Raw genomic sequence first — 27,302 nt, 5'->3', positions numbered from 1 at the left:
CAATGTTACCATGTATAATGGTATTTGGATGTGTGGGCTCTTTAAAAATGTTTTTAAAAGAATTGAATAATAGCACTTATTATAGGAATTCCTTTATTTCAACAGCCTCTTAAATCTTATATATACATTATATAAGTATAAAGATAGTCCCCTCCCTCCCTCCCTCCCTCCCTCCCTCCCTCCCTCCCTCCCTCCCTCCCTCCCTTCCTTCCTTCCTTCCTTCCTTCCTTCCTTCCTTCCTTCCTTCCTTCCTTCCTTCCTTCCAGCAGCTTTAAAAAAGTAGATATGCATAATCCTTACTGACCTAGCTTCTTCTCTAAATTTCTCCTGCCATGGGATTTTCTTTCATGTTGATTTACCTATGCCACTTAGTCTTGTCATCAAATCCTCTTGTAAGCTAATATGAGCACTGACGTTTAAATGTTCCCAGCTCTGTCAGGAGGCTGGCCTTTTGATGGCTTCTGATAGTATAATGTGTCTTGATTAACTAATAAAGGAATGTAATGTGTGTCAGGATTTTTGAAAGTTCTGTCAGGTCTTTACCAGCTTTGCAGATGTACTTTCAAACCTAACCTTTTCTTCAGATTACAATGAATGTTCAATTTTTGCTGCTTAAATTATGTTTTGTCACACCTAAAAAACAACAACAACCTGTTCTATTCATTCAGAATCCTAAAAAGAAAAAAAAAAGTCAACTTTCCATTGAAGTTTTGCAAGGGACAGATTCAGTTAACTGATTTACCCTTTCAGAATTGGAAGACTAATCAATTCTTACAATTTCAACTCAATTAACAGATAGAGGTAGAACAAATATATTCTTTTTGGCTGATGTGGGTCTTCCGGGTTGTGTGGCCGTGTTCTGGAAGTTTTGTTTCCTAACGTTTCGCCAACACCTGTGACCGGCATCTTCAGAGTGCAGGAGCACAGACAGGAGCAATTCTCTCTGTGCCCAGGGTGATGTGACCCTTTTGCGGGTATTTATAGAGATCGGGGGGGGGGGGAAGGGTGTGTGTGTGTGGGGGGTTGGGTTACTGAGTAGCTGCTTGTTTTGGTGTCAGCATCTGTGTGTATCTTCCTGGGGATTAGGCAGGGTTTTTCTTCTATTGAATTGTTAACGAGGGGCTGCTGGGGGTGATTAGCAAGTTCATTGTGTGAACTGTTCACATGTCCTGGTGGTTGAGCTGAGTTCGTGACCTTTTGCAGGCTGTATTTTTCAGGATTGGTAGCCAGGTTTTGTTGATTTTTAGACTCTCCTCTTTTTTATTGAAACTGTGCTGGTGTTTGTGAATCTCAATGGCTTCCCGGTATAGCCTGGTATAGTGGCTGTTGGTGTTGTCCAGTATCTCTGTGTTTTCAAATAGGATTTTGTGTCCAGTGTGCTTGAGAGCATGTTCAGCTACTGCAGATTTTTCTGGTTGCTGTAGTCTGCAGTGTCTTTCGTGTTCTTTCATCCTGGTATGGATGCTGCATTTTGTGGTCCCGATGTATACTTGCCCGCAACTGCATGGTATGCGGTATACTCCTGCGGCGGTGAGGGGAGCCCTTTTGTCTTTTGCTGATTTTAGCACTTCTTGTACATTTCTGGTGGGTCTGAAGATTGTTTGGAAATTGTGTTTTTCCATCAGTTTTCCCATGCGGTCTCTGACCCCTTTGATATAGGGCAGAAATACTTTGTTGGTGGGTGGCTGTTTTTCTTCTTCAGTCGCATGTTGTTTTCTTGGTTTGATGGCTCTTTTTATTTCATTCTTGGAGTAGCCATTCGCTTGTAGGACCCAATTAAGGTGGTTAAGTTCAGAGTTTAGGAATTGGGTTTCGCAGATCCGATTGGCACGATCCATGAGGGTTTTGATAATGCCTCTTTTCTGACGTGGGTGGTGGTTGGAGTTTTTGTGTAGGTACCGGTCTGTGTGGGTGGGTTTTCTGTAGACTTTGTGTCCTAATTTGAGGTCGGGTTTGCGTATGACCAACGTGTCTAGAAATGGAAGTTGGCCGCCCATTTCTTTTTCCATGGTGAATTGTATATTGGGGTGGACGCTGTTTAGGTGGTTCAGGAACTTCTCTAGGTCTTCTTCATCCTGACTCCAAATTGCGAAGGTGTAATCCACAAATCAGAACCAGACTGTTGGGGTAACGGGTGCAGTTTCTAAAGCCCATTTTTCAAAATGTTCCATGTAGAAATTTGCTACGACTGGGCTCAGGGGGCTTCCCATGGCGACACCGTCCATCTGTTCATAGTACTCATTATCCCATAGGAAGTAAGTGGTTGTCAGGGAGTGCTGAAATAAGGCTGTGATGTCTTCTGGGAAGATCTGTTTGATGAGTGCCAGGGTGTCCCTCACTGGTACCTTGGTGAACAGGGAGACCATGTCAAACCCACACACCCCCAATCCCCCCTTCCCCCCCCAGATCTCTATAAATACCCACAAAAGGGTCACATCACCCTGGGCACAGAGAGAATTGCTCCTGTCTGTGCTCCTGCACTCTGAAGATGCTGGTCACAGGTGCTGGCGAAACGTTAGGAAACAAAACTTCCAGAACACGGCCACACAGCCCAGAAGACCCACACCAGCCATCGTATGCCGGCCGTGAAAGCCTTCGACAATATATTCTTTTTATTTACATGACTGAAGAGAAATGATGTTACTGTCACTGTGTTCCTATAACCTGCTAAACCTGATTATTGAATTAACCCTTTTTCAAGATGAAATAATATATTGGGCCATGAACTTCCCTAACAGGCTGGGTTTGCAGAAGTTGCTAACTCACACAAAAAGCAAAGGTAATCCCAAAGAATTTAGCATGTTATACAAATGCAACAACTAGATTTGTTTGTGTGTATGACCACAGGGATTTAATTCTTCTCTTAAGTGCCAAAAAAGCACACACTACTTCCTGCAGTGCAAAAGTATATATAAAATACTTTTAGTCAGTTCTAGAGTATCTATTGTAGGCAGTGTCCTTGGACGTAAACCTTTGTCTGAATTTCCCTTAGGAACACCTACTCTAATCAGATTACTTCAGATAAGCATTAAGATGCAAGTGTGCACAAGGATGTTCCATGTTAGATTAGGGTGAAAAACTGCTGCTTCTTTTTTTAAGACATACTGATGGGAGGACTAAGTTAAGACTAAATGATATTAGCACTTTTCTAAGTTACACCAAGGAAACTGAATGCACGTACAAAAGCATTGATGACATTGGTGCGTTCCAAGTTATGGCAAGGCCCTGAACATGCATTTATCAGTTTGCACAAGCAGCCTAACACTGTATCTGAATGGTATATCCACATAGGCTTTTATGGTAGAATTGAGTGATTATTGATACATTTTTATTATGGTTTAATATAAAGAATGTCCAGGTTTCTTTTTTCTTTTTAACATCAGTTTAAAAGTCCCAAGAAGCTAAGCAACCACTAAACACGAGTATTACAGCAGTCTTCTTTCCAGCTCTTTGCTTTTTTCCTAAAAATAAAAATTGAACCAGAGACATTTACATATTTGTTGGAGTTGCAAATAACAGGCTTGGCAACAACTCACAGCAGCTCTATTTGCTGCCAACTACCTTCTGAACTATGGTCCTTCTTCTCTAAAGGGCAGGTTTATTCAAAGCAAAACAGGGATATTATTGCATGTATTCACTCAGCTTTCACTCTGAATATGTTCTTTTTGTTAACACAGGATTAACTAATTCAGCATCTTATCCATGTTGTACAGGCAAATCTTACCAAATCGGGTCCACTTATTGAATTCACTGCTACTTCCTGGCTCTGTTTATACAACATGCTTAACTGTTGGGAGGGTTAAATATGTCATACAAACTCTAACATGAATTAATTGATTCAGACAATCAACCCAGAGAGGTTTAGATTTAGATCCAAACAGATCCAGTCCTCTTTGGAATTAAACTAACTTGTCTGGGTTAACTAACTCCCCCTGCATCATACAAGCTACTTAATGAAGAGCTGACTATCCTTTCCGAGTCTATGATTGAAATAAACTCCTAAAGAGGCCTCTTCTCTGTGGTTTTGGTTTACAACCCCTCTCTAGAGACACATGAGGGTGGAAAAGGAACAGAAATGGGTGGGATGAGTATGACACATAAGCTCCAAATCTGTCTATGGTAGAACTAATTCCAAATGTTCTACCAATGTTCCTTCCCTGCCTGATCGAATTTCTTCTTTTAAGAAGGCAGGACTTGGGAAAGGAAATGATAGCCTCCCCACCCTCTTGTAGTGGAGAACAAGTAATGGTTCTCATAAATGGGGGAGTTTATGACAGAGAAAAAATGGTGAGGATGTTCCCTGTTAGTCCCCCAGGATGCTTCCTATTGCCCCAGCTTAACTTTGTCTTTTTTTCTGGACTAGTGGACACACTTTCAAAGAATGGGATTGCGGTCCACCCATTGGCTATATGAACATTTCCAATTTATTTTCTTTTAAAATTAAAATAATATTAATTTTAAAAAATAAATGCTAGGCCCAAGGCTCTGAGCACATTGGTTCTAGTGAGCAATACATTGCATATTGCTGAAATAAATGTTATCAATATATGATTTCCCCTTAGCTGTCCCAACATCTTAGATGACTCTTTCCTAAAATATGCTTTCATATTTAAAATTGCTGTTAAATTCTGCAATTTAAAAAAACTCAACCAACCAACCAACCAAATAGCCCTATTCAGAAGTAGCTTTTTAGTCAATTATTTCCCTTGTTTGGGTCTTCTGGCATTTCTTGAAAAATTGTCAGCCATAAGAACATGGCTCTTCATAAATGCATTTGGGGACAAATAAGACCATGCTATCCCTAAATGGTGGCACTTCAGATTGATTGTTCATAATTGTATTCGGTGAGTTTTGTTTTTAATCTTATTGTTTTAATACTATAAACTGCTCAGAGTTTCTGGAAAAGGAACAGTATATAAATTGTAATAGTAAACAAACAATGGACCACTGATCACATCTACTGATGATGTTTTGTAACATACAATTGTAGGAGAGAGAGGTCCATCCATTGATTGAAAAGGAGCAGCAGTATAGGCCAATTTTCAGAGAAGAAAAGGCATGAGAGAATGAACTTAACTCTTTAATTTGCTGGTACAGCCACAAAAGCTGACAATCCAGATAGTATAGTAAAAAAAAAATGGTTTAGTTCGCACACTGCACAATGCTAGCACTTGCCATGGTGGAACTTTTATACTCTGTGACTCAGCTGCTGGCCTGCCACTTTGTCATTGTTGTAAATGTTGTGAAACATGGATTGTGCAGGATAGAAGTGAATTGTATTGTGAAGTTTGCAATTTTTATGCAGATGTTTCCTGAGACCTTTCTAATTATTTCAGGGGTTCCTCCAGGTTGAGAAAGGCTGCTGTAAATATCAGAGAACACCAACATACAGGCTACATTCAGAAATATCTATGTAGGAAACATTTAGACTACAGGTAGTCTCCAGGTTAAGAACGCCTGGTTTACAGACAAGCCATAGTTAACAACGGAGCCTACTGAAGCAAAATTCGAGTTAAAAACACAATGGTTCGAGTTAATTACACAATACTCCTTATACAGTATTATACAATAATGTTCTGGCTTTCATACAAATTCAACTTAAGGACAGACCTTGGGAACGGAATCTGTTCTTAAATTGGGAACTACCTGTATATATTTCTGATACATTATGTTTCAGAAATTATTTTGAAATCAGCTTTCCTGATCTTGGGGTATACATCTTTCTCATTCTTTTAAAAGCAAGAGTAAAGAAAGGGCAAGAATAAGATAGAATTATGCATCTCTATAACTGCAATCTTAAAAAAAAAGTAATTGCATATAAGTGCAATTAGACTTCTGGATATTTAGGATCAGACTGTGAAGACTGTTTTATTAGAAGATATATTATCTCACCTCAGCTTCTACATTGATAAACCATGTTCCTCGTTATGTGTTGAAAGCAGGGCTTCTTTTGAACAATAGCGGAGGCTGCATGCAAATGTCCATACATGTTCTTAGTAATGTCTGCTATGGATTTACACTCCATTCTGTTTTCAGGGCTGGCCCAAGATGAAATATGAAACATAATATAATGCTGTTTTCTAGAACAAAAGCAGTATTTTCTTTCTCCTCTTTCTTTTTACTACCGATGCCAGTGGGAATTAGCTTCTGGAAGCTCCAGATAAGCAGTTCATTAATAGTTCAGTAGGTCCAATGTGCAGCCCAGGGACTACTGGTGGCCTATGAGGCTACTGTGGATGGTCTATAGTGAATGTCATAATAAAAATAGACTTTTAAAAACATGCTAAAATCTTGTGAAGTTGTCAAATCACACAATATTGGTGTTATAGCCTGAGATCTATTACAATTTCGGCATTCTTGCCATTTTATGTTTCCTTAATGTGTAAGAAGGAGGGAACATAAAAATATAACTTAATATGTTGAGCGACTATGATCATTTCTATTAACAAATAGAGCATTAGGTTGCCATTTCTAGAAGTGTATGGGAAGTTAGTGGACATAAAGTGTCATGGGTGAATTGGGAATAATTTTTGAAAAGTGCAAAGATAAATGCTCTGTTCAGTTCATTGTGGCCTTTGTTCAATAAGCCTAAGATGAATTAACTTATTACTACATCTGAACTATTGTTGCATATTATAGTTTCATCACTTCTGGATAATGATCTGACAAAACCAGATAGCTCAAAATTTCACTGACCTAGCGTCCAAGGTACGATGCTCTACAAACTCCTCAGCAATATTTTCTTTTCTATTGTTAAATGAACTGAATCTCTCCTTGCTTAGTGCTGGGAAAAGAAGATAAAGTCGTATGAACATGGGTCAGATGATGGTTCAGCCACATTGTGCAGGCTTCCAAAAGTTTATCTGGACTGATTGCAGCCCAGATCAGAGTGAACTGCTTCGGTAGCTGTCATCACTGGGCAGTGGGAAGGGATTCAAGAATGCTGCTTCTAAAGCAGAACTTTTATCCCAGTTAAGCTCAAATATTTCTCATTAGGATATACTAGAAATACAGTATATAGCGGTTATCTTAGTCCAGCCACACCCTGAGCAGCCTGGCTTATTATATTTGATCCTGTAAATGAAAGCCATCTGGGTATGTTCTAACTAATATGCCTGCACAATCCAGTTACTCTGGAAAGGGCATTCCCTCTGGGGGAAGCAGAACTTTCTGCCAATAATACTATATAACTATCTGGCTCCAATTTGATGCAAGGCTAGCAATCTTCTAATTGTGTCTTCTGCACATAGAAAACTGTATACATAAAGCTTGTGTAAAACTGTTTTTGAGGTATCGATATTTGATGGCTGTCAACGCAGCAGAATGAAAGACTGAGGAGCATTCTAGGCAATGCAGGACTTTAGATATGTATTATGAACTGACTGATTAAAAATTGGTTTTAGTCTCATGCGTGAAAATATTCATAGTTTCTTAATTGCTCCAGCCATACTTGAAGAATCTGAAGGCACTGGGATACATGATGGTCCAGCTTTACTCTAATCAGCCCTTTTCTAAAGGTCATCTTCAGAATCAGCCGCAGCGGATACAGCTGATCTTTGTGTGCTGTGCTTGTGATCTATAAACTTTGCAAGATTGGGGGATTATATTTTTTTAGTTGAATTAATCATTTTTCTATGATTTAGTCAATATTTATTCTAAATTCTGAGAGATCAAGATTCAAGTTAGTGAGCTGGTAGCACTGGTATACCATGAGGCATTGCAAGCACAGTTTTGGTGTTTTTTTTCTACTGCCATCTACATTTGATAGTATTTTAAAACTGTTTGGGAAGAAAATCTTTGCTTATGGACTCATTAATGCAACAGGATCACATTGCAATCCAAATGTGAATATACTGTAAATAAAGGATTCTATGCAATATACATAAATTTATATAAACCCAAATGCTATCATGCTGGACAACTGAAATCCTTGCTAGATATAAGAGTTGGTGCAGTCAACATAACAAGATAAAAAAAGAGTACAGTATTTGCATGAAATTTCTCTATGATCCTTGATAAATCTTGTTGGTGAAGCAATCAATATGAGATATTGGTAGTAAAATAAACGTATTTGTCAAATTAGGTAGCAATCAAGAAGCTTCCATCCAGCCTCATTTTTTAGTTATTGGGAGAGATGCTGCATATCTGAGCAAGGTTACATGGCGCCACCTAGGGCTACGCAAAAGACCTTGTTGATTTTTTCCCCCCACAAGAGTTGGGTTTAAAGTAATTAATGTAAATACAATAGATAGCTCTAGTAGAATGCCTTCTCTTTAGAAAAAGGTTTGATGAGATAATGGAAGATTTGAAGAAAGAAATATATGTATACTATGTCTTTTAATTGTTTCCATGATTCAGCATAGTTTCCTTAAATCATTTTCAATTTATCAAAGGAAAAACAACCCCTTAAAATTAAGATGTAACACAAGTGAGTTTTACAGAAATCACAGGAAAATCCAGCTCAAATGATCTATCAATCCCCTGAGAGCTTGTTAAGTCAGGACACTACATAATTCAGCAATTTTAAACTTGTCAGTATTTTCTACAAGATTTGCCCCCAAAAAACTGTTGGCTGGTAAGTTCTGACACTGAAACACACTAATTAATCCTAGTTATTTTAAAATTCATTTCACATGTGGCAGACATTTTCTACTGTTCCATTGCTAGAAGATGAAGAGATAAAATAAGAGGTTTGAGGAGGCCAGAACACCTGTAAAGGTCATTGTTGCTGTGGATGCAGATTTGGTAGAGGGTTGACAGGTTAATAGTTAGATGAGCAAGAAGAAGACAAGGGAGATTATTTTAAAACTAAACTTGTCTATTGTTTGTTGCAAAGTATACATGGTACACCCTCTAATCATACATTACATTGAGTTTCTTCTAAAACAAGCAAAGATTGGAATGCTTATTAGCCCAAGTCTATGTTTTCTATAGTTCACTTCATATGTTTCTTGATCCACCTTGTTGACCTGTAACTTGAACAGTCTGATACATAGCAGGAAATCCTTTGCTCCCTATCTGCCTAGAGCCCTTAAACTCCTTCATTTGTTGTCTAAGCTCGTATAAGAATTGTGCTGCTTTCATGTTTAAACAAGAGTAAAAACTACTGTGCAACCAACTGCTGTTTGTTTGTTCAACATAAATCCCATCAAATTCAATGGAGCATACTCCCATGTGCTTGTCTTTCATCCTAAGGCTCTGGTGTTCATGTACCTGAGACTCAGAATAAGTGTCATTAAATGTAATGGAACACACTCCTGACCAAAAATGCAGTACATAGTGCTGTTGAACCTACAGCTAAATATTCAATTCCTTATTGCTTTCTCTGAATTTTAATGTTCCATGAGTGGAAAACAACTCATGGTACAGATGTTTCTCTTTCCTAACTCTGCAGCTCCTTATATAGTTATTTATTTGGTAGATCTTCTGAACATGGTGGACTGTATCTTGCAGGGCTGCAGCTGATCTTCTACTTCTGGCATCCTCCTCAGTGCATGGCATGCAGATCACATTTTGTCCTCTCTACGTTTTTTATTTAGCAGCCTATTCCTGTTTTCCCATTTATTTAAGATCATGCTCTTCCCTGCATTCAGTGGCTTCAGGCTACTTTTCCTGGTAGCACTACAGCATCAGGCAGCTCTGAAGGCTGCAGGTTTTATATATTGATTATTTATATACGATATACAAGCTGCTTTTCTTCTTTCTCTGTCACTCTTGTAATCCTCTGAAGCAGAGCATAATTTATCTCATTTTACAAACAGGGGATCAAAGGCTACAAAGGCCAACTTTCCTGGTTCACCTGATGAATTAATGGATGAGTTTGGATGTGACTCCAAACATGTATCCTTTAATGAAACCAAAATCCAATGAATATGGATTAGGAGGCTATCTATCATTGATAGACTTCTACAAGATGATCTAAATATTGTACAAGGATTTGCTACCCCCCTTTCATATATGTTTTCTGACACATACATAGTTGTCTCAGCATCTTTGTTTATCAGCATATGAAATATTTTCAAACGTTATTAAATGACAGTCTTTGGGTTCCTGGAGAAGATAGAAGGTTAAAAAAAAAACCAAAAAAACAAGGAGCTCTACAAGATATAGGCAATGCAAAAGAGGGAAGTGACAGCCAAGTTCTTTTACCCTTGCCTAATGCTTTATGTTCTCTCTTTTATTAAAGGAAAGTGTGGACCTGGGAGAGATCATGTTTTCCCTTTGTTATCTGCCAACTGCAGGTCGCCTCACTCTAACAGTCATTAAATGCAGGAATCTCAAAGCAATGGATATAACTGGTTACTCAGGTAGGTGTTTCCTTACTCTGAACAAGGTAGTAGTATTTGATTTCTGTGATGTTTCTGTGACAGTATTACTTATTTAAGAGTCAGTTAAATTTCCTACATATTATTATATGAGTTGATTGGTTTGACTCCAACGAAGTTATCTCTGAGTTAATACAAACATTTCTCCACAACCATGCAGAAAATAGCGATATGCATAAACAGACTAATTACTACTGTGATTGGAGGCCAGGGCAAGTGTTTTCCTTGAAAGCCTGAAACTGTGTCACAAATTCTATGCACTAGAAGGACCTAATTCCTTTTTTCCTTTTCTTTTTTTCAACACTAAAGAATGTTATACATATATTTAATCTATCAGATCTGTGCTACAGAAATCCTGATGACATTGTAATGATTATTTGGTAACCCTATATACTACATTCCTTTTTTCCCCCTCATTACTAACAACTTTTTTCCCGGAGAGATCAGAAGTTGTTTACAATTTTGTTATTCCAAAATAACAGTTTTTCAGTTATATAGCAACAACATCCACATGATTACTTAAAAGCATAAATTTGAGGAAAAGAAAGGAAAGTTAAGCATTCTTATCATCTATTTATAGACCCTTCCTAAAGAAAACCAGGTGGTTTTCAATTTAGAAGTATTTAAACTTCACATATATTATTCTTTAAAACTTATTCCATAAGCAACATGTCACAAGAAGAACACAGTTGGATGACTGCATATTTTGTACATTAGCTTATACTGGAATCCAAGAGACCCCGAGAAGGTGCTTGGACCAGAACTGATCTTACTACCCACAGAGAGCAATGTCTATGGGTGAAGGAACCCTATCTCCACAAGCCTGTCTACTGTAGATGTAGTCTTTTCACAGCTTTTGCCATGTTGATGGTGGCACAGGCAAAAAAGGAGTGTGCTGGGGTCAGATTCCATTGACACAGCCTTGGAATGGAGAGAAATTATCTCTTCATTGGAGACATTTTTCTGGACAGTTTATCTTGCTGTTGAAAGACCGCTAGAATGTTAACTTTGAATTGTTCTTTATACTGGGCCTCATAATTTATGCAGGGGTAGATAATCAGTGTTGGACTGTAACTAAAGTTTTATAACATTCAAGTATTTAACATCCTGTCTTTATGCTTTTAGGAATGAATTAACAGTTTCAATTGCATTAATAGTAATTTAGTTGCTTTTGCCACTTTGGGGGACTTCTGTACACTATTGGCCTCACACCTCTCATCCTCTTGCAGCAGTTTCATGCCATTGCATAAGATCTTGACTGCTGTTTCCTGAAGAGGCTGAGGAAGAGGGAGGAGAGAAAGATCATCTGGCTGGCCAGAAGGGGAAGGGAAAAATTAGTGCTCCAGCCAACATCCTATCTCTGTGGTCATCATTGCCTCACTGCATAGGTTTTCACAGTAAGAGGAGGGAAAAGTAAGTGCAGGAAGAGTGAGAAAGTCATCCCATAGAAAGAACAAAGGGATGGGGTTAAGATGCCCTGGCTTCAAAAAGTGGGAGGAAAATCCAGGGAGACATAAAGCAGGAATCCCCACCAATGGGCAACTGCCAATTCTGTAGCTCCAGAGGAAATAGCACTGAACTGTCTTCATGGCTTTTTCTCAGTAGTAGCAAGTGAAGTGCCAGTCAGCCAGCTCTGCTCAGGAACTCAGCCCAAACATTTCTAGAGGGCCGCAGGTATCCTCTCCTCTCCCTAAAAGGCATATTTTTTTCTGGTTTGGCTAACTTCATCCCCTTCCTCTTTATGCCTTTCCTTAGAAAAAAGACCTGTTTTAAATTTTGTCATACACAACCCCCACTATAAATCATACTGATTTCCTCAGGACTCAAATCTGCCTAATTTTTATTATATGTGCACACACTCTGTATTATCCCATTAAGGTGCATGGCCAATGTGAAAGACAGGTTGACTGATTTGGTCTCAGTCAATCAGCACAACCAGGAGTACTAGCTCTATCTTTATTGTAAGGTTACATTAACAGAATCTTGCAAGACAGAAAGTATTCCTCCCTTCCCTTCCCTTCCCCTCCTTTTATTTTATTTTATTTTATTTATCAAATTTGTCACTGCTCATCTCATTAAAACGACTCTGGGTGGATTACAAAGAGGTTAAAATCAATTAAAATTATAGTATACAAAAATCCTAAATAGGAGGGTCCCTTCTGAAATGCTTTCCATGCCTCCTGTCCTTCTGTGGACTGAGATGTCTTTTACATGCCAGTTGTCCAGTCTGCGGCTCTTCCTCCTGTCTCCCAAGGTCATTCCCACATACCATTACAGTTTCAGATTAAGCTCAGGAAATCATTAGGATGTTTCATAAGTTTTCAAACAGATTTGCCTTTATTTATCTGCTATACAGCAATCATACAGATGTGAGGTTGGGAAAATCTATGCTAAAAGAACTGCAAAGGACTAAGTTTAGCCAAGCTCCTGTTGGCCAGCATAGAAGATGGAGAGGCGTGATGGGCTATGGCAGTGTTCTCTCCCTGGTTTTAAGGCAGGCCTAGCACTCCTGATATAGTCTCACCACATCAGAAGAATGGAGGAAGAGAATTTGGGATACAGTAGATCCAAAGTCTCTCCAATTTGCACAACACACCCCTGTTGCTATTGGAAGCCTAATAGCAAAGGAGCAATGGCTGGGTAATGGCTTCAAACTGTGAACATCCTATATCAACCTATAGGCCCTACAATCCATAGAGCCCACCGAGAGTAGAATTACATCCTTGTTTCTAAACATACTTTTTTTCCTATTCTTTGCTGAAACATTTTTAACAAAATCACTACTATAGTAGAAGTTCTGGTCTATAGATCTACCCCATGAATTATGGGGAAAATGATATAGTTTAATTCTTTTTGGGAAATTTCCTTGTGTAAATACTTGACTCTCTGTCATAACTATTTTTAATGGCTTTAGCTTCCACATGTCAGTGTTTGCATTTTCCTGACAAATATTTAATCTACTGCAGCAATAACCATGAAGCTGTTTGAGCAGACAAATATTTCTTCTCAGCTGGCATTTGATGCAGTTAGAATCACTGAGAATTGATGGTTCAGAGTGAGAAAACTGTTCACTAGTTCTGCAGAAATACACCTTATAGTTATTGGGGCTGCCAAATCCAGAGCAAATTTCTCCTGCATTCGTGATATAATGAAAATTCAGAAACAATTTACCAGAGTCAGTTTAGTAAGCTATTGTTGCCCTGTTTTCTTTTCTTTGCCTCTTTCCCCCTGCTGAAAAAGAAAACTTTTTAAATTTCTTTTCTTGAAAACAGTTCATTGACATATAGCTTTAAATGAAAGTGATGGGCAAAAGGGGATGCCTATAAATGTTGATATCCTTGTATAGAACAGTACATAGTATGAAGTATGAAGATGAGCAAAACATAAATAAACACATGGAAAAGAAGGCTCTTTTGGAAATGGAGTGATTATTTATGGTCACCAAGTCACTCCTTCTAAAGGAAAAAAAGTGGGGGCACATGCTTTATAAACACATGGTATTTGGCTGATGGACAGCCCATTCAAATTCCACTAGAAAAAATAATGTCTCAGTTAACCCCTCCTATTCTCTCAAATACTTTAATTAAGTATACATCCTCCACTGGATTTTTTTAAAAAGAGAAGAGGCAGGGAATTACATTTTAAAGCTGACAAACCAAGCTTTCCCTGTCACATAGATTGGAGATAACAGTTGTGACTAGGCTACAGTATGCTCCTAGTGAATTTTAAAAATCTAGACTAGCTGAGAAAATGTTTCCAACTGAAAATTACAAGCAGAATCTGAACCAAATTCTTGAAGTGTTTGACCCTCTTATCCAAGTTCCAGGTAATGCCATTCAGCTCTCCTTTCCCTTTATGGGAATTTTCATTCCTTTCAACAATCAGCTAGCCTGCCATGATCACTAAGCTTGCTCATTTCTCAGAGGACCATTTTCAGGGCTTCCCTTATGTTTCAGTTTTCTTTTATACTTCTGCAAACCCTCCAACCCAGTTACATTTCTTTTTATTTTTCATTTTAATTAACTATAGCATGTTTGCCTGATCAATAAAGAATCCTAAGGTATGAAAAGGGGTCTGTATTGTTAAGCTCTAATTCCTGTCCATTTTGCACTCTTCTGCCCACACGTGCCTAGATACTGTATATATATGAATTATATGTCTATAAGGAATACTACTTTTTGCAGGCCCCTGGACTGCACCTTAATCATCTTGACTGATCTCATTTCCATATTGTTGCTAAAAAGGCAAAATGAATGTGACCATGAAGTTACAGAGAGTTGAGCTTGACCCAGAAGAGATTTTCCTTGAGATTGCATAGGAGACGTTTCCTGTGTACAAAATGCCTATGCCTACTTTCTATGCCAAAGAGCCAACGAATGTGGGAAGGCTGAAAGTGCAGTTTGCCACCATAATTCTGTTCTCCTCTGTCCATGTGTTCATTATCCAATTTTAGCTATGTGAAGAGACCTCTCTTAAATATTGGGAGAAAAGAAAGCACTCTCTCAACCCTTTGCTTTTCCCCTGTTCACCAGATCCATATGTCAAAGTGTCTTTGCTCTGTGATGGAAGGAGACTGAAAAAGAAGAAAACTACTATAAAAAGAAATACACTTAATCCTACCTATAATGAGGCAATAATTTTTGATATCCCTCCCGAGAACATGGATCAAGTCAGTCTGCTTATATCAGTTATGGATTATGACCGGTAAGTGGGACTCTTTGCAATCTATAAATCCCATCTGGATCATTTTCCCCCATTCAGATTTCATGGTGTGATTCATTTGATTACATGCAGCTTGTACCAAGAAAAATTGTGTGGCTATATCCTCGTTTCTGTTATTTGAGCAGGCTGAACATATTTCTGAATTTCCATTATTTCTGTTAAGAACATATTTAGTTTTCTCCATAGTGATAAATTCTATTGATGACCAGAACAAAATTGTCATTCTGCCAGAACTCTTAGTTGCACAGAAGGCCTTTCAAAATTGACATGTAGGCAAATCTCAGAGAAAGCTTATATTCCACCTAGTGCCTCTACTTATAAGGACAATCCACATTTTGACTGAAAATTGAACTAAGTCCCTGTCCCTGTTTTATCTAAGTTTTTGACTTTGGGGGTGGCATGTTAGAATTCTTTTTATTAAATTTTTATTCTTTAGGGGTTCATTCCTTCTACAGAATTTCTAATACTAAGAAAAGACAGATCACTGTAATTACAATCTATTTCAATTTGGTTTGCATTCACTCATAATGATGTGCTCATCCTGTTTTCACATCAACTTACAAAATTAATTTTTAATAATTACATGAAAATTTGCTTAGTTTACTGCATAGTTTTAAATGTGTTTTATCCTGAATGGGGAATACATGCCAGAAATATGAGATAGATAACATTTTTTGCATGTATTTCATTCTTAAAAAGCCCCTAAATTTTAATAAGCATTTAATACATTTTTGAGTTATCATAAAATACAGAGATTTCTATATTTGCATGACATTGTGGCTATAAAAGTGTATTCTAAACTGCTGACAGTAAAGCAATTATATGTTTGAAGTATATCTTGAAGAATATCCTGTTGGATTCTGAAGGAAGAGGCCTCAAATATAGATTCTTTATCTGGGATTTGGAATATCTGTTTTAAAATAGCTGGAATATGTGTATTACATTGCTGCTTATTTCTCTAACACACGTCCAATGCTTTCCAATAGGTCTACCAGATTTGGACTGCAAAAATCTAGATAACCACTACAATATTCTACATCTTTCTGCTGCCATCTAGTGGTTGTCCATATTTTTAGAGCCCAGATTTTATAGCTCTACACACAGATCCCGTTTGGCTTCTCCATATTGTTTTTGAACTGAGTCCCTAATTCATTCTTTTCCTAACAAATTAAGATCATAAGTTGAGAACAAAGACTGGTTTATGATTCTGTAGTTTTTAGAGAGGAAAAAGCCAAAGATCTGGTCTACACTTAATGCTGAGCAATCATGGATAAAGTTTCCCTGGTGTGTTTAATATTCAGTATTCTGGTTTAGCATAATATCTCAATCAGATTAATCTGTGATGGGATATCATCTTTCCTGAGTTTCTTTGCCTCACTTAGCAGCTACTTGAAGAGAGGAGCACATGGACATGAAGAAAACTGGTATGGATTCTTTTAGAATGGATATGTTTATGTGAATACCTGCTGAATGCCTGTTACGCAGAGATTAAAAATACATAATTTCTGTTAGTTGTATTTGGGGAATCCATGGAGAAATGTAAGGACAGAAGATCAACAGTGGAAAGACTACCTGCTTAGTTCTCACAAAATATCCTGAGCCTGGAAAAATAAATAAAACCATAATAAAATGTGGGAAAACTAGAAAGACTATTCCTAGTCAGCAAAAGAAACTTCTTTGGGTTGTTTACTCATAGAGAACCAAGAAGTAGAGGGAACAGGATTAATGAGTCAATTGCCAAAGGGAATAAAAGTGTTGAAAACATGTCCTGCATGTGATTATTGCTTTCAGAGTTGGACACAATGAGATTATTGGGGTTTGCCGTGTGGCAAACAATGCTGAGGGACTAGGCCGAGACCACTGGAATGAAATGTTGGCTTATCCACGTAAACCAATTGCACATTGGCATCCACTGGTAGAAGTGAAGAAATCCTTTAAGGAGGTATGTAAAGATTTATAATTTTCTTCAATACATGTCCAATGGACACTTTAGTAGACTGAAAAGTTTTTTTCTGAAAATCTTTCATTTATACCTTGAAACTTATAACAAGAGTTTATAACAAGCACTACAAGTCTATATATAGAATGTAATACATGTGGATACATGTATGCAATACATGTGGATACTGGCTAATTCGATTCACATTCTTCATCATGAGTTATATCAGAGAACATGCAGCAGCACTGAGATGTTATGCCAGAGCTTGATAAGACATCATTTTATCATAAACCCAAATCATGGTTTATGGAATACAACACAGTTGACTGGGTCACCCAACAATTTAAATCATCAGCTATGGCTTCTCAGCTGCCATGGCTGGGTTCATACAACATGCTAAGCCAAATCCAGAAAAACAGTATTATGATTAATGCAATATGTGAACCCAGCCATTGTGACAAACTGCGTCAGACTAAGGCCTTCACATGTAGGTCAATGTGTTGCTTATGACTTTTGAAACATAGACCTGGATGGATATATTGGAAAAAATTAATGGTGTGGTTCTTTGCAGGAGCAGAGAAATAATCTGCAACCTCCAAAGCCTTTCCTTTATTAATATGCTCCAGCCACAAGACAGGAATACCACAAAAGTCTTACGTTTTGGTGGGAAATTTACAGAAGCAAGAACTCTTGGACAGTTTCTGCTATGTTGGAGGTCTACTGAATGTTAAGCAAAATTTGACTGTAGAGGATTTTTTTTTTTTAAATAAAAGAAACTTGCCAAACAGAAACAGTGGCTAAATGGGTAATCCAGCTGCAATTAATACTTAAAAGATTGCTTTATCACAAATGGAGATCACATGCTAAAACAAAAAAGAAGAAGAAAAAGAAGAAGTTGGTTGCAATGGTTCATTTGACAATAGAAAAAAACCACTAAAATAGAAAATGTATTTTGCAGTCTTGTAGAAGATATGCAGGGCAATACTCAAAGGGAGAGCTTTAATTATTATTTTTCAGTACAGTAAAATCATGATTTTACAGTCCATTCAGACAGAGTGACTATTTAATCCAAATTTCATTCACATCAATTCCTGTCATTATGTCCATCAATTTACAACATTAATCCATTAAATGGGTGTGAAATCTAAACAGATTTATATCTGTTTCATCTGAATGTCTGCTAAACCAAGGTCCATTAAACAGGGTTCACTACATAGACATTCCTTTATATACTTAACAATACATATTTTGAGGAAAAGAACTTCTTGACAGAATTAGCCCTATGCTCCTGATCTGAATATTAGGTATTCCTAAATTTAGTTTGAGGTGGGGTTCAAGAACTTCAAGAAAGAAATTGCTTGCCAAATCAGCAAGAATCTGTTTAAGCAACCTATTCAAAGGAGGAAGAACTATATCTGAAACCTGTCCTGTTGAGATAATCAGCAACATTATGAAATGTTCAAGCCATTGTATTACTTAATGAATGGATTTGAAAATATTTGCTGAATTCAAACTGGGGGACCTGCAATGGTGGAGTCCCATCAGCTGCAGCCAATATGGCCAGTAATCAGGGGTGGTGGGAGTGGTAATCCAACAGCATTTGGAGGACCATATGTTCACCACTCCTGCTGTAAATAAACTGCATTTTCTTATTGTATACTGCTTTTCCAACAACTTTTAGCTCAAAGCAGTTCCTCATAACAATGAATATAGAAAAAGGCAAAATATGCCTTAATTTATATCACACTAAAAAGCATAACAGCATATCAGCAATACAAAATAAAACATTTAATAAACAGTGAGTGCAGTTAAAACATTTCATGATAAAAATAATCAATGTTTACTCCAATACAGCAACATAATACAACATATAAAAAAATAAGCAGCCTTAAGTCACAAAGCAAACTGATTTGCATAGTAAGATAATAAGTGGAGAGTGCTTTTTGGCTGCCTACAAAAGGAGCTTTGTGCTTGGAAGCAACCTCAGTTTATATACATCATCTTAAGATTCAGGAGATAAACCGGGAGGCCTTCCCCTCACTCCCCTCCTCCAGTTCCCCCATCTCTTCCTGTCATCTGTGAATCTGAGGCTGTTGAAGATTGGTCAGGGATAAGAAGCTGTATTACTCCTAAAATAAGCATGTCAAGTACATGTATGCTATGTATACACCACTACGGTTTGACCCCAAAACATGTTCTTTTATTTTAGAAGTAGATCAAGCAAGGCAAAAAAAAATTGCTCTGAACATTTTCTAAAGGAGGGGTTGGAATCCTCACTGAAGCAGAAACTCATTTAAACAAGAGCTACATTTCTCATTAAATCAAATACATAAATAGTGAGCTACCTTGGGGAGCCCCAGGGAACCAAATATTTTTTCCAGATGCAAATGTTTTTTAAAAAATCTTGGCTTCCATAGTCTTTTGTTTTCTTTCATTGAAATTCAACTCTGTAGACTGCAAGCAACATTTCCAAAATTGCAATGGCTATTTTTTGTAATTTCCAGCACAATATGCAGCAGCCATTTGCTTTAAAAGATTTCCCGTGTCCCTTCTGTTCACCTTCTACACCCATGGTTCCCTAATAGTATGATATTTGTAGTCCAACACATCCAAAGAATCCCAGGTTGAGGATTAAGGAAGACTCATGAATTAGATTTAGAGGTTAAAGAAGCAGCTGAATAATTGTTTCAGATTAGATTAGAAAGAAGGGGCAGAGTGATTTTAGTGAGGAACCAAATTCCAAGGGCTTGGTTGTGGGAGGACTCAGACTTAAAGTTCAAACCACAATATGCATCAAGACCACTTTTTCAAAAGACCATAGTCATTATGACAGCACAAAACAATCTATCATATCTTCTCTTGGAAACAAATTTTGTACTTTTGTTTCACATACTAAGGATCAAGCACATTATGTGCTGCTCAGTTGCTTCTGTGCCCACTCCACTCTGGTTTGGCACCTGAGAAAGGATGCTTTCATCTTTTGGTCTCCAACTGAAACACTTCCAATGGGAATTTTTTCTCTGGAAAGGGGGTTGGGAGTGGGAATTGGAAGGGTAGTAGCTGTTAAAAGAAGAACTAACATTAATTTTCTCCTTAAGTGTTTGGATCAACTGGCCTGATCCATGTTAGATGACTATGCCTTGACTAGTACTTGGATGAGAGTCCACCATAGAATCTCAGAGCTATAGAATCAAGTAAAAAATAAATCCTGGAAGAAGACAGTGGCAAATTATTTCCATATTTTGTCCCAAACTCATGTTGAGGAGTCTATATCTTCTCCAGATACAGTAGGTGCATAACTTCAGTTTGTAATTTGGAAAAGGAGATGCTGCCAACCATTTCCAAATATCATGTGCTTCCTCATCTTTTATTTACCATGGATTTAGTTTTACATACATTAATCCTGGTGAGGCGTTCTTCCATCAGCCTCTGCCTATCTGTTGGATCACCCATTCCACATAATGCATGGCTTAACTTGGTTGTATTGATTATGAACACATATTGTATGAGAAAAACATGATCATCACAGGCATGAAGAAACAGCAGCATATGAAAACAGACAGAATGTAGGACTTGTAGTTGGTTGAGAATTTGGCCTTTGAAAAGTCAATTGCACCTGTTCCATATATTTGGCCTAGGAAGAACGTGGTTCATTGTACAGGTCACTTTAACTTTAATGTTTAAAGCTTAAAGATTGTTTCTTTAAAAATTACCTCTTCCATCCTTTATGCTTTGGAAAGTTACTTTTTTCTGTAGCCATTCTTGATTGCAAAGTGCATGTAACCGATTTCTTACGGTGCATAGTATATCATGTAAAATAATAAGTCAGTAGCATCTCATGGTATTATAAACTTAATTCTTTGCTCTCATTTTCCTCCCACTCTATCAAAATGATACTTTGAGCTCCAGTTTGCATAAATGCAAATACAGTACACCTATAAATACTGTATATTGTGTGGCTCATCTGATGAAATGATCACTCCCACATTATGTAAAGAGGGTCTGGAATAATTGTAAGGTGAAAATGAGTGCTGACTCACTTGCAATATCCATAAATTGTGATATACAGAATGATCCTTGACACTTTCCTGTGCAGCAATATTAAAGGGCACTTAACATATTAAAACAATGCATTTTAAATTATATTCATAAAATATTTTTATGAATACCTAAAATGTAATGAATGCAGCAAACATATGGTCCAGCTGTGTTTATCTCATGCCAGGAGTAAGGACTGACTGAGGCTCTATTACATGATGACAATTTTTTCTCTTATTGTGTTTTTTCAAATATATATCCTCCCAAGTTCAATAAGGCTTACCCCCAGGTAAATATACATAGGATTGCTGCCATGATCAATAAGCATTGATCTGCCAGCAAGAAGGATGCACATTCTGGCAGTATGAGACACCTGAAAAACATTAAACGGTAAAATCTTTGATCATATCTAAGGACTGGATTCAATGTCCTTTATTTTCAGAAAGCTCTTTGATCCATTAGAATTTTCCTAGAATGTGGGTGGGGGTGGGGGGAATTTTACAAACTCCCTCTTTTCTCCTATAACATCTTATAGCATCACTTGTAGTTTTTTTAAGGGTTTATCAACTCTCCACTGCAGAATTTGGTACCCATCAGAAAAAAGAGTATTTATAAAAAAACAAGACTGAATTCTAAACAATTAACTATAACTTTGGTCATAGTTACACTTTTTATTTTCAAGATAAGAAGTAGAATAGAGTCAAGTTATTTAGACCATTAAAAAGGATAGTTGTGGGGCCAGAATTTACAGCCCTCACATAGCAGACGGGGCCTAGAAAAATGCCACATCAGAAAGAATAATACAAGACCTTGCTCCCCTCATTGAGAAGTAAACTTTCACAGGTGCTAATTACTATCAGAAGACTACCTTTAAGTCCAAGTACAAAATGTACTCTTGATCTGCTTTTGCTATGAAAAACTAAGCAACATGCAGGGTCTGGAAGCATTCATGAATAAATAAATAAGTGAAAATCCCAAACCACCAAACCAAACATTACACAATATGCTGTTCCTTTGTGGATGTGAAAAATATGAACCAGATATTTGAGATGTTGGACACTGGAACCTCATTCACAAGAGATGGGGGTTTCTCAGCCACAGTACCGAAGAGACCTGATTAAGAATCTGTGGAAAACAAATGGGAAGAACTAAGACACAGACTGCAAGCCTTTATGTTGTTGAAAACACCACTCCAGAGCTGCCAGAAATAAAACTTACCTCTACTGTCTAATATCTGGCCATTTACTGAGCACCTACAATGTAACTGTTCATAGGATTTACCATAATTTTTTTAGTAATATGGAAGGAGGACTCTGGATTGCTAACTGAAAATTTTAGTTTCTTTTATTTAGGGCTACCAGATTTGTGCTGCAAAAAACTGTGTGACTACTAGATAGCAGGAAAGAGAGTTTTCTGTTTCTCTTTTCTTTTCTGCAATCTTGTGCCCCTCTGTATTTTCGCAAATCAGATTTGATAGCCCTACTTTTGTTCACCAAAGTAGAATTTAATATTAATCTGGTACATGTTTGCTTAGCATTCGTCCTGCAGGGTTGCAGGGCTGGCTTCTTTTTGCACTGCCCTCACCTAGTTTTCCAAGAAACTCTAATCAATGCATGATACAATGAGGGATTTTGTTCTTCAGCTGCCTGAAGCTGATCAGGGTTGAAAGGGAGTGACTGACCAGAGGTCACCCAACTGATTTCTGTGCCTAAGGAGAGTCAAGAAACCTGGGTCTCAGCACTCCTAGTGCAGCCCCTTAACCCCTATCCCATGCTGACTCTCTGGTATATATTGGATTGACAGGAGTATAACAGATTATCATAGTAAGAGTTATTACTGTTATCTTTTTTCTTCTCGTATTACATATGAATCCTAGCAGAAAGAAAATCCTCAGGATATGGCCAGACTGAAATTGTTCATGCATTGTATTTCATTTGTTCTCTTATTTTTATAACTTATCAGTATTCAAAAGAAGACATTCATACTTGCTTTTGATGAAAAAGTCATGGTTTTTACTGGTCTTGCAATTGCTTAGGATGTGATCCAAGAAAGATGGGGAGGGGATTTAGCATGAGAAGAAGTAACAGTTGGATTGCAATAGCATGACTTGGAATATCATCAGAACAATTATTGAGGTAGTCTTTCCTAAGCTGGTACCTTCTGGTGCATTGTAGTTGTAACTCTCAGAATTCCCAGCTAGCATGGCCAAAGGAATTTTAGAGGTTGTACTCCTAACATATTTGCAAGGTACTAGGTGAGGAAGTCTGTTATGAGGATGATTTAACCATAGCCAAATTGAAACAACTCCTTAGTGCTAATCACTATTGGCACACAACATGCCCTATAGAAACCATCTGCAAATGACCCTTTATGTATTTCTGCCAACAGCAAAATCCAGCACCTGGATTGAATGTCCCCAAGGCAGTGATGCCTGTAGCAGAACCGTCCCATTCCCTTTCTACTATGATGCTGTCTTCCTCCAAGGTATCAGACAAGGGTCATTCTTTACACAAAAATCTATTTAAAACTATATCAACAATTTCTAATTTTTTTTAAACAAACCTTGATGGGCAAAGGGCTGGCAAAGATTTATGTACAAAGAGCTTGACTGTATCTGGCATTGTGGCAGATTATCATCAACTCATTACTATAAAACATTTATGATTTAATAAGGCCGTTTCAAACTTTTGGGACGATGACATTGATTTGTTTAAAAAGCACATCTGGTACTTAATGAGACTAGGGTACTTGTTCATAAGTAATTTCTTTTATATATTCAGAATAAATAAACCATCTTTAGAAAGAAACCGTCATACATGGAATCAATCTCAAACTTCTCCAAAGAAAAACAGTTTATAATTACTTCATAGATTATTTTTAAAAATAATGTTATTTACTCTATAATTTGATGGTTTGTATAAGAGAAATTCATTCTATTAACAGAAGATCAATATGAAACTAACACTGTACTCTGCGCAGACTTATTTAGTTGCTCAGACCATATCCTCTGTTACCTCTTTGAAATGAAATACACTGAAGGAGAGAAAACTATTTCTTTTTAGGGATCCTGAGGCGTAGTGGCTAGATTGTTGAATTAGGATTGGGGACAGATGGTTTGTAGTCCCCATTCAATCACAAAGATAATCATGAACTAATTTTATATTAGGGCAGTGTTGTCCAAACTTGGCCACTTTAAGATGAGTGGACTTCAACTCCCAGAATTCCCTAGCCAGCCATGGGGAATTGGCTGGGGAATTCTGGGAGTTGAAGTCTGGGGCTGGCTGGGGAATTCTGGGAGTTGAAGCCCACTCATCTTAAAGTGGCCAAGTTTGGACAACACTGTATTAGGGTTTCTCTCTCAGTCTGACCCACCTCATAGGGCACTTGTGAAGATGAAATGCTGAAAGAAAACCAGATATGCCTCCTTTTTAGGTGAAAGATAAGATATAGGCAATCAATAAACAAAAGTTATTATTTATATGGCCACACACCTAGCCTGGTATGTACTGGTCTAATTGACTGTAATAAAGTTGTTGTTGTTGTTGTTGTTGTTGTTATTATTATTATTATTATCATCATCATCATCATCATCATCACCACCACCACCACCTAGCCTGGTACATTCATATTCTACATTTTTAGGTATAGTCTCATGAATACAAATCTCAGTGGTCCTTTCTTTTTTTCTCCTTGGTGTGGATTTTTACTTTAGTATTTTTTCTTATGTACATAAAATGTAAGACAATGTTCATATCAACATCTTGGTGTTGATCTATGGAAAGCATTCCAAAAATACAGTAAGCAGTGACATCTTTGAAATATCTGAGCCCTACAAAGGAGGAAGCACAGCAGTATATTTGTGAGTTCACTGACATAAGTGTCTGGAACAATCAACAGTTAGGTCATGTATTATCATGACATTATTATGAAAATCACATTTCTCGATATATTTCATTTCAACTATCATATCCCCCTTTGACTATGTTGGCTGGGGATTATGAGTGCTGACATCAATATTTGTAAAGAGCACCAAGTTGGGAAAAGATATTTTACTATGTCCTTCTTGCATTTACAGAGACCCTCTTATTTCATCATTTCTCTATACTTTGTCTCTATAACTGTAAACCTGTGGATAAGAATTTTTGTTTTTGTTAATTATGAACCTTAAATTTGGAGAAAATGATAAATCACAGTAATTATTATCTTGCAAATGGTGTTAGGTATGCTAACTTCAATAATAAAATTGTTCTTTGATTGCTCAAATTCAATTTGTTATCCAGTGCTTTCTCAGTGCCTATGTCAAGATAATAATCTGCATCATACAATCCAGTGTGGACATCTGTGAATCTTTTTTGCCCTTATCATACCTCTGTCTTTACTAAAGCCTCCTCCAGAGACATTACCTTCTTAACACCATCTACACCTTTTAGAAGCTGTATTTTTTTAATAATGAGGAGCTGGGCAAGAAACATGCTCCCTCTTGGCCTACATCAGGCCTCTGTCTTCTTTCCCCCACTTTATACAATCTATTGTAATTTTCAAATTCAGCAAATTGTAGAGAGCAGTGATTTATTCTCATTGTGCAAAAATGTAAAAAGTTCCCAGAAATGCTAACCTCCATTTAGGAAAGCTGCATTGTTGTGAAATATAATATTAAAATGAATAGTAGTTGACATTCCAGGAAGCCACAACAAGCAATTGCTCATCCTTTCCAAATCCAATCTCAAGATTTCAGATGGAAATAATTAGCCATACTGATAATTCAATATTAGAACTTTTATTTTCAAGATATTTTAAATCCAGACCTAATCATCCCTAGTGTAGAACATTTAAATCATCAGTTCTTTCTTATTCCCCCCCCCATTTATTTATTGGTTTCATTATAAGCATGATTAAGCACGGACACAATAGAAAGATACTTTGGAATATGTACACTCCTACATGCAGGTGTTCAAGCATATTAATGGAGATTGCTACTAGGTCCATGAAAAGAAATGCATGAATGTCATTGGGTCCTCTCTTACATTTAAACTAAGGGGACCACCCATTTATGCAGGGATTTCATTGGTACCTAAACACAAATGGGATAACTAAATTAGTTTGTGAACTACTTATGACTGCATTAAATAATGCTGCCTTTCTTCTTTTCACAGTGGCATGGTCGTGCAGCCAGCTTTGACAGTCAAGGCTCCTGCCCCTCTCCCAAGCCACCTTCAACACCATGATCCATCAAGTGGTGAATTAATGGGCCTCAACCAAATTCTTTTTGTTTTGCTTTGATATTTTTGCCACGGGTCCTGAATTCTGATTCAGTCTATTGCTGAGTAGCAGAAGAATGGGGATCAGACATTGAGAGTCCTTGTTTCCACAGTGAAAAAGGCAGCAAAACTGTTTTACAGTTGTGTTTGTCTTAATTATTTCTATCTCTCAAGGTAATATACTCTGAGCTTTTCACTTTTTGGATATGGCTGCCAGAAAGAAGAAAGAAAGAAAGAAAGAAAGAAAGAAAGAAAGAAAGAAAGAAAGAAAGAAAGAAAGAAAGAAAGAAAGAAAGAAAGAAAGGAAAAATGAGGCATAGGCTGGAACTCTGGCCTGTAAAATAACATGTAAAATAGTTATCTGTGTATGTGTAATGGGACAAATAATAGAGAGCTGTTGTATGTCTGCAGATCATCATGCAGGTTTGAAAGAGACAGCAGAATGAAAAATGAGAAGGCCTTGATTAGGCTCCTTGTGACATGTGAACACCTTTTTGTTATTGTGATCAGTGAGACATTACAGCTTTTCTTATTCATGCTGTGATGTTCATAGAGTCTGTGAAATACACCCCAGCCTGTCCTTCGGTGTGTTTTAAAGAGTTGCTAATTCCTCAGGGAGAAATTATCCATTTTTTGTAGTTGTGTTCTCAAAAGAGCCTTTTGCATGAGTTCAGCTGCTTAAGGTCCTGTGAACTTCTGCACTGATTACAGGCTTGTGAACTTTTTTTAAACTCTATTTCTCTTTTATATATTGATTTCCCATCTCTCTCTCTTTTTTCCTGAGAGTAGCTAAAATTGCTATATTTAGGAGGGTTTTTTTCCCCCCTATTTTGATTTAGTACAGGTTTCATCAAGAAGCAAATACACTGAATTAAATTAGTTTGCCACAATTGTTTTCAAAGTTAACTTCTTTAAATTTGCAAGCTCAAACAGGGAAAAACCTCCTTTGCCTCCTCTCTCCCTGCATACTCTCTGCAAATATTTACATACTCTCTGCAAATATTTTCAGAATCATTATTT

General features: G+C 37.3%; 1 protein-coding gene across 4 annotated transcripts in view; it reads left to right on the top strand.

The window, feature by feature from the left end:
• Positions 1-26,595, top strand: part of SYT6 (synaptotagmin 6) — a 157,300-nt gene extending 130,705 nt beyond the window's left edge. For 2 of the 4 annotated variants that reach the window (XM_088153510.1, XM_088153513.1), the window contains 5 exons: positions 10,187-10,307; positions 14,858-15,029; positions 16,839-16,989; positions 23,413-23,508; positions 26,178-26,595. In XM_088153510.1, the coding sequence (XP_088009636.1) occupies positions 10,187-10,307; positions 14,858-15,029; positions 16,839-16,989; positions 23,413-23,508; positions 26,178-26,249 (612 nt within the window). In that variant the 3' untranslated portion in view covers positions 26,250-26,595. Of the gene's footprint in view, positions 1-10,186; positions 10,308-14,857; positions 15,030-16,838; positions 16,990-17,557; positions 21,488-23,412; positions 23,509-26,177 lie in introns of those variants that run through there. The other 2 variants (XM_088153511.1, XM_088153512.1) reach the window with 2 other exon arrangements.
• Positions 26,596-27,302: the final 707 nt, after the last annotated feature.

Source organism: Python bivittatus, unplaced genomic scaffold (assembly GCF_059951505.1).
Source record: "Python bivittatus isolate LINGU-HERP-01145 unplaced genomic scaffold, Pbiv_v1 ctg000700_np1212, whole genome shotgun sequence".
Classification (NCBI taxonomy): Eukaryota; Metazoa; Chordata; class Lepidosauria; order Squamata; family Pythonidae; genus Python; species Python bivittatus.
This window is presented reverse-complemented; position numbering and strand designations above follow the sequence as displayed.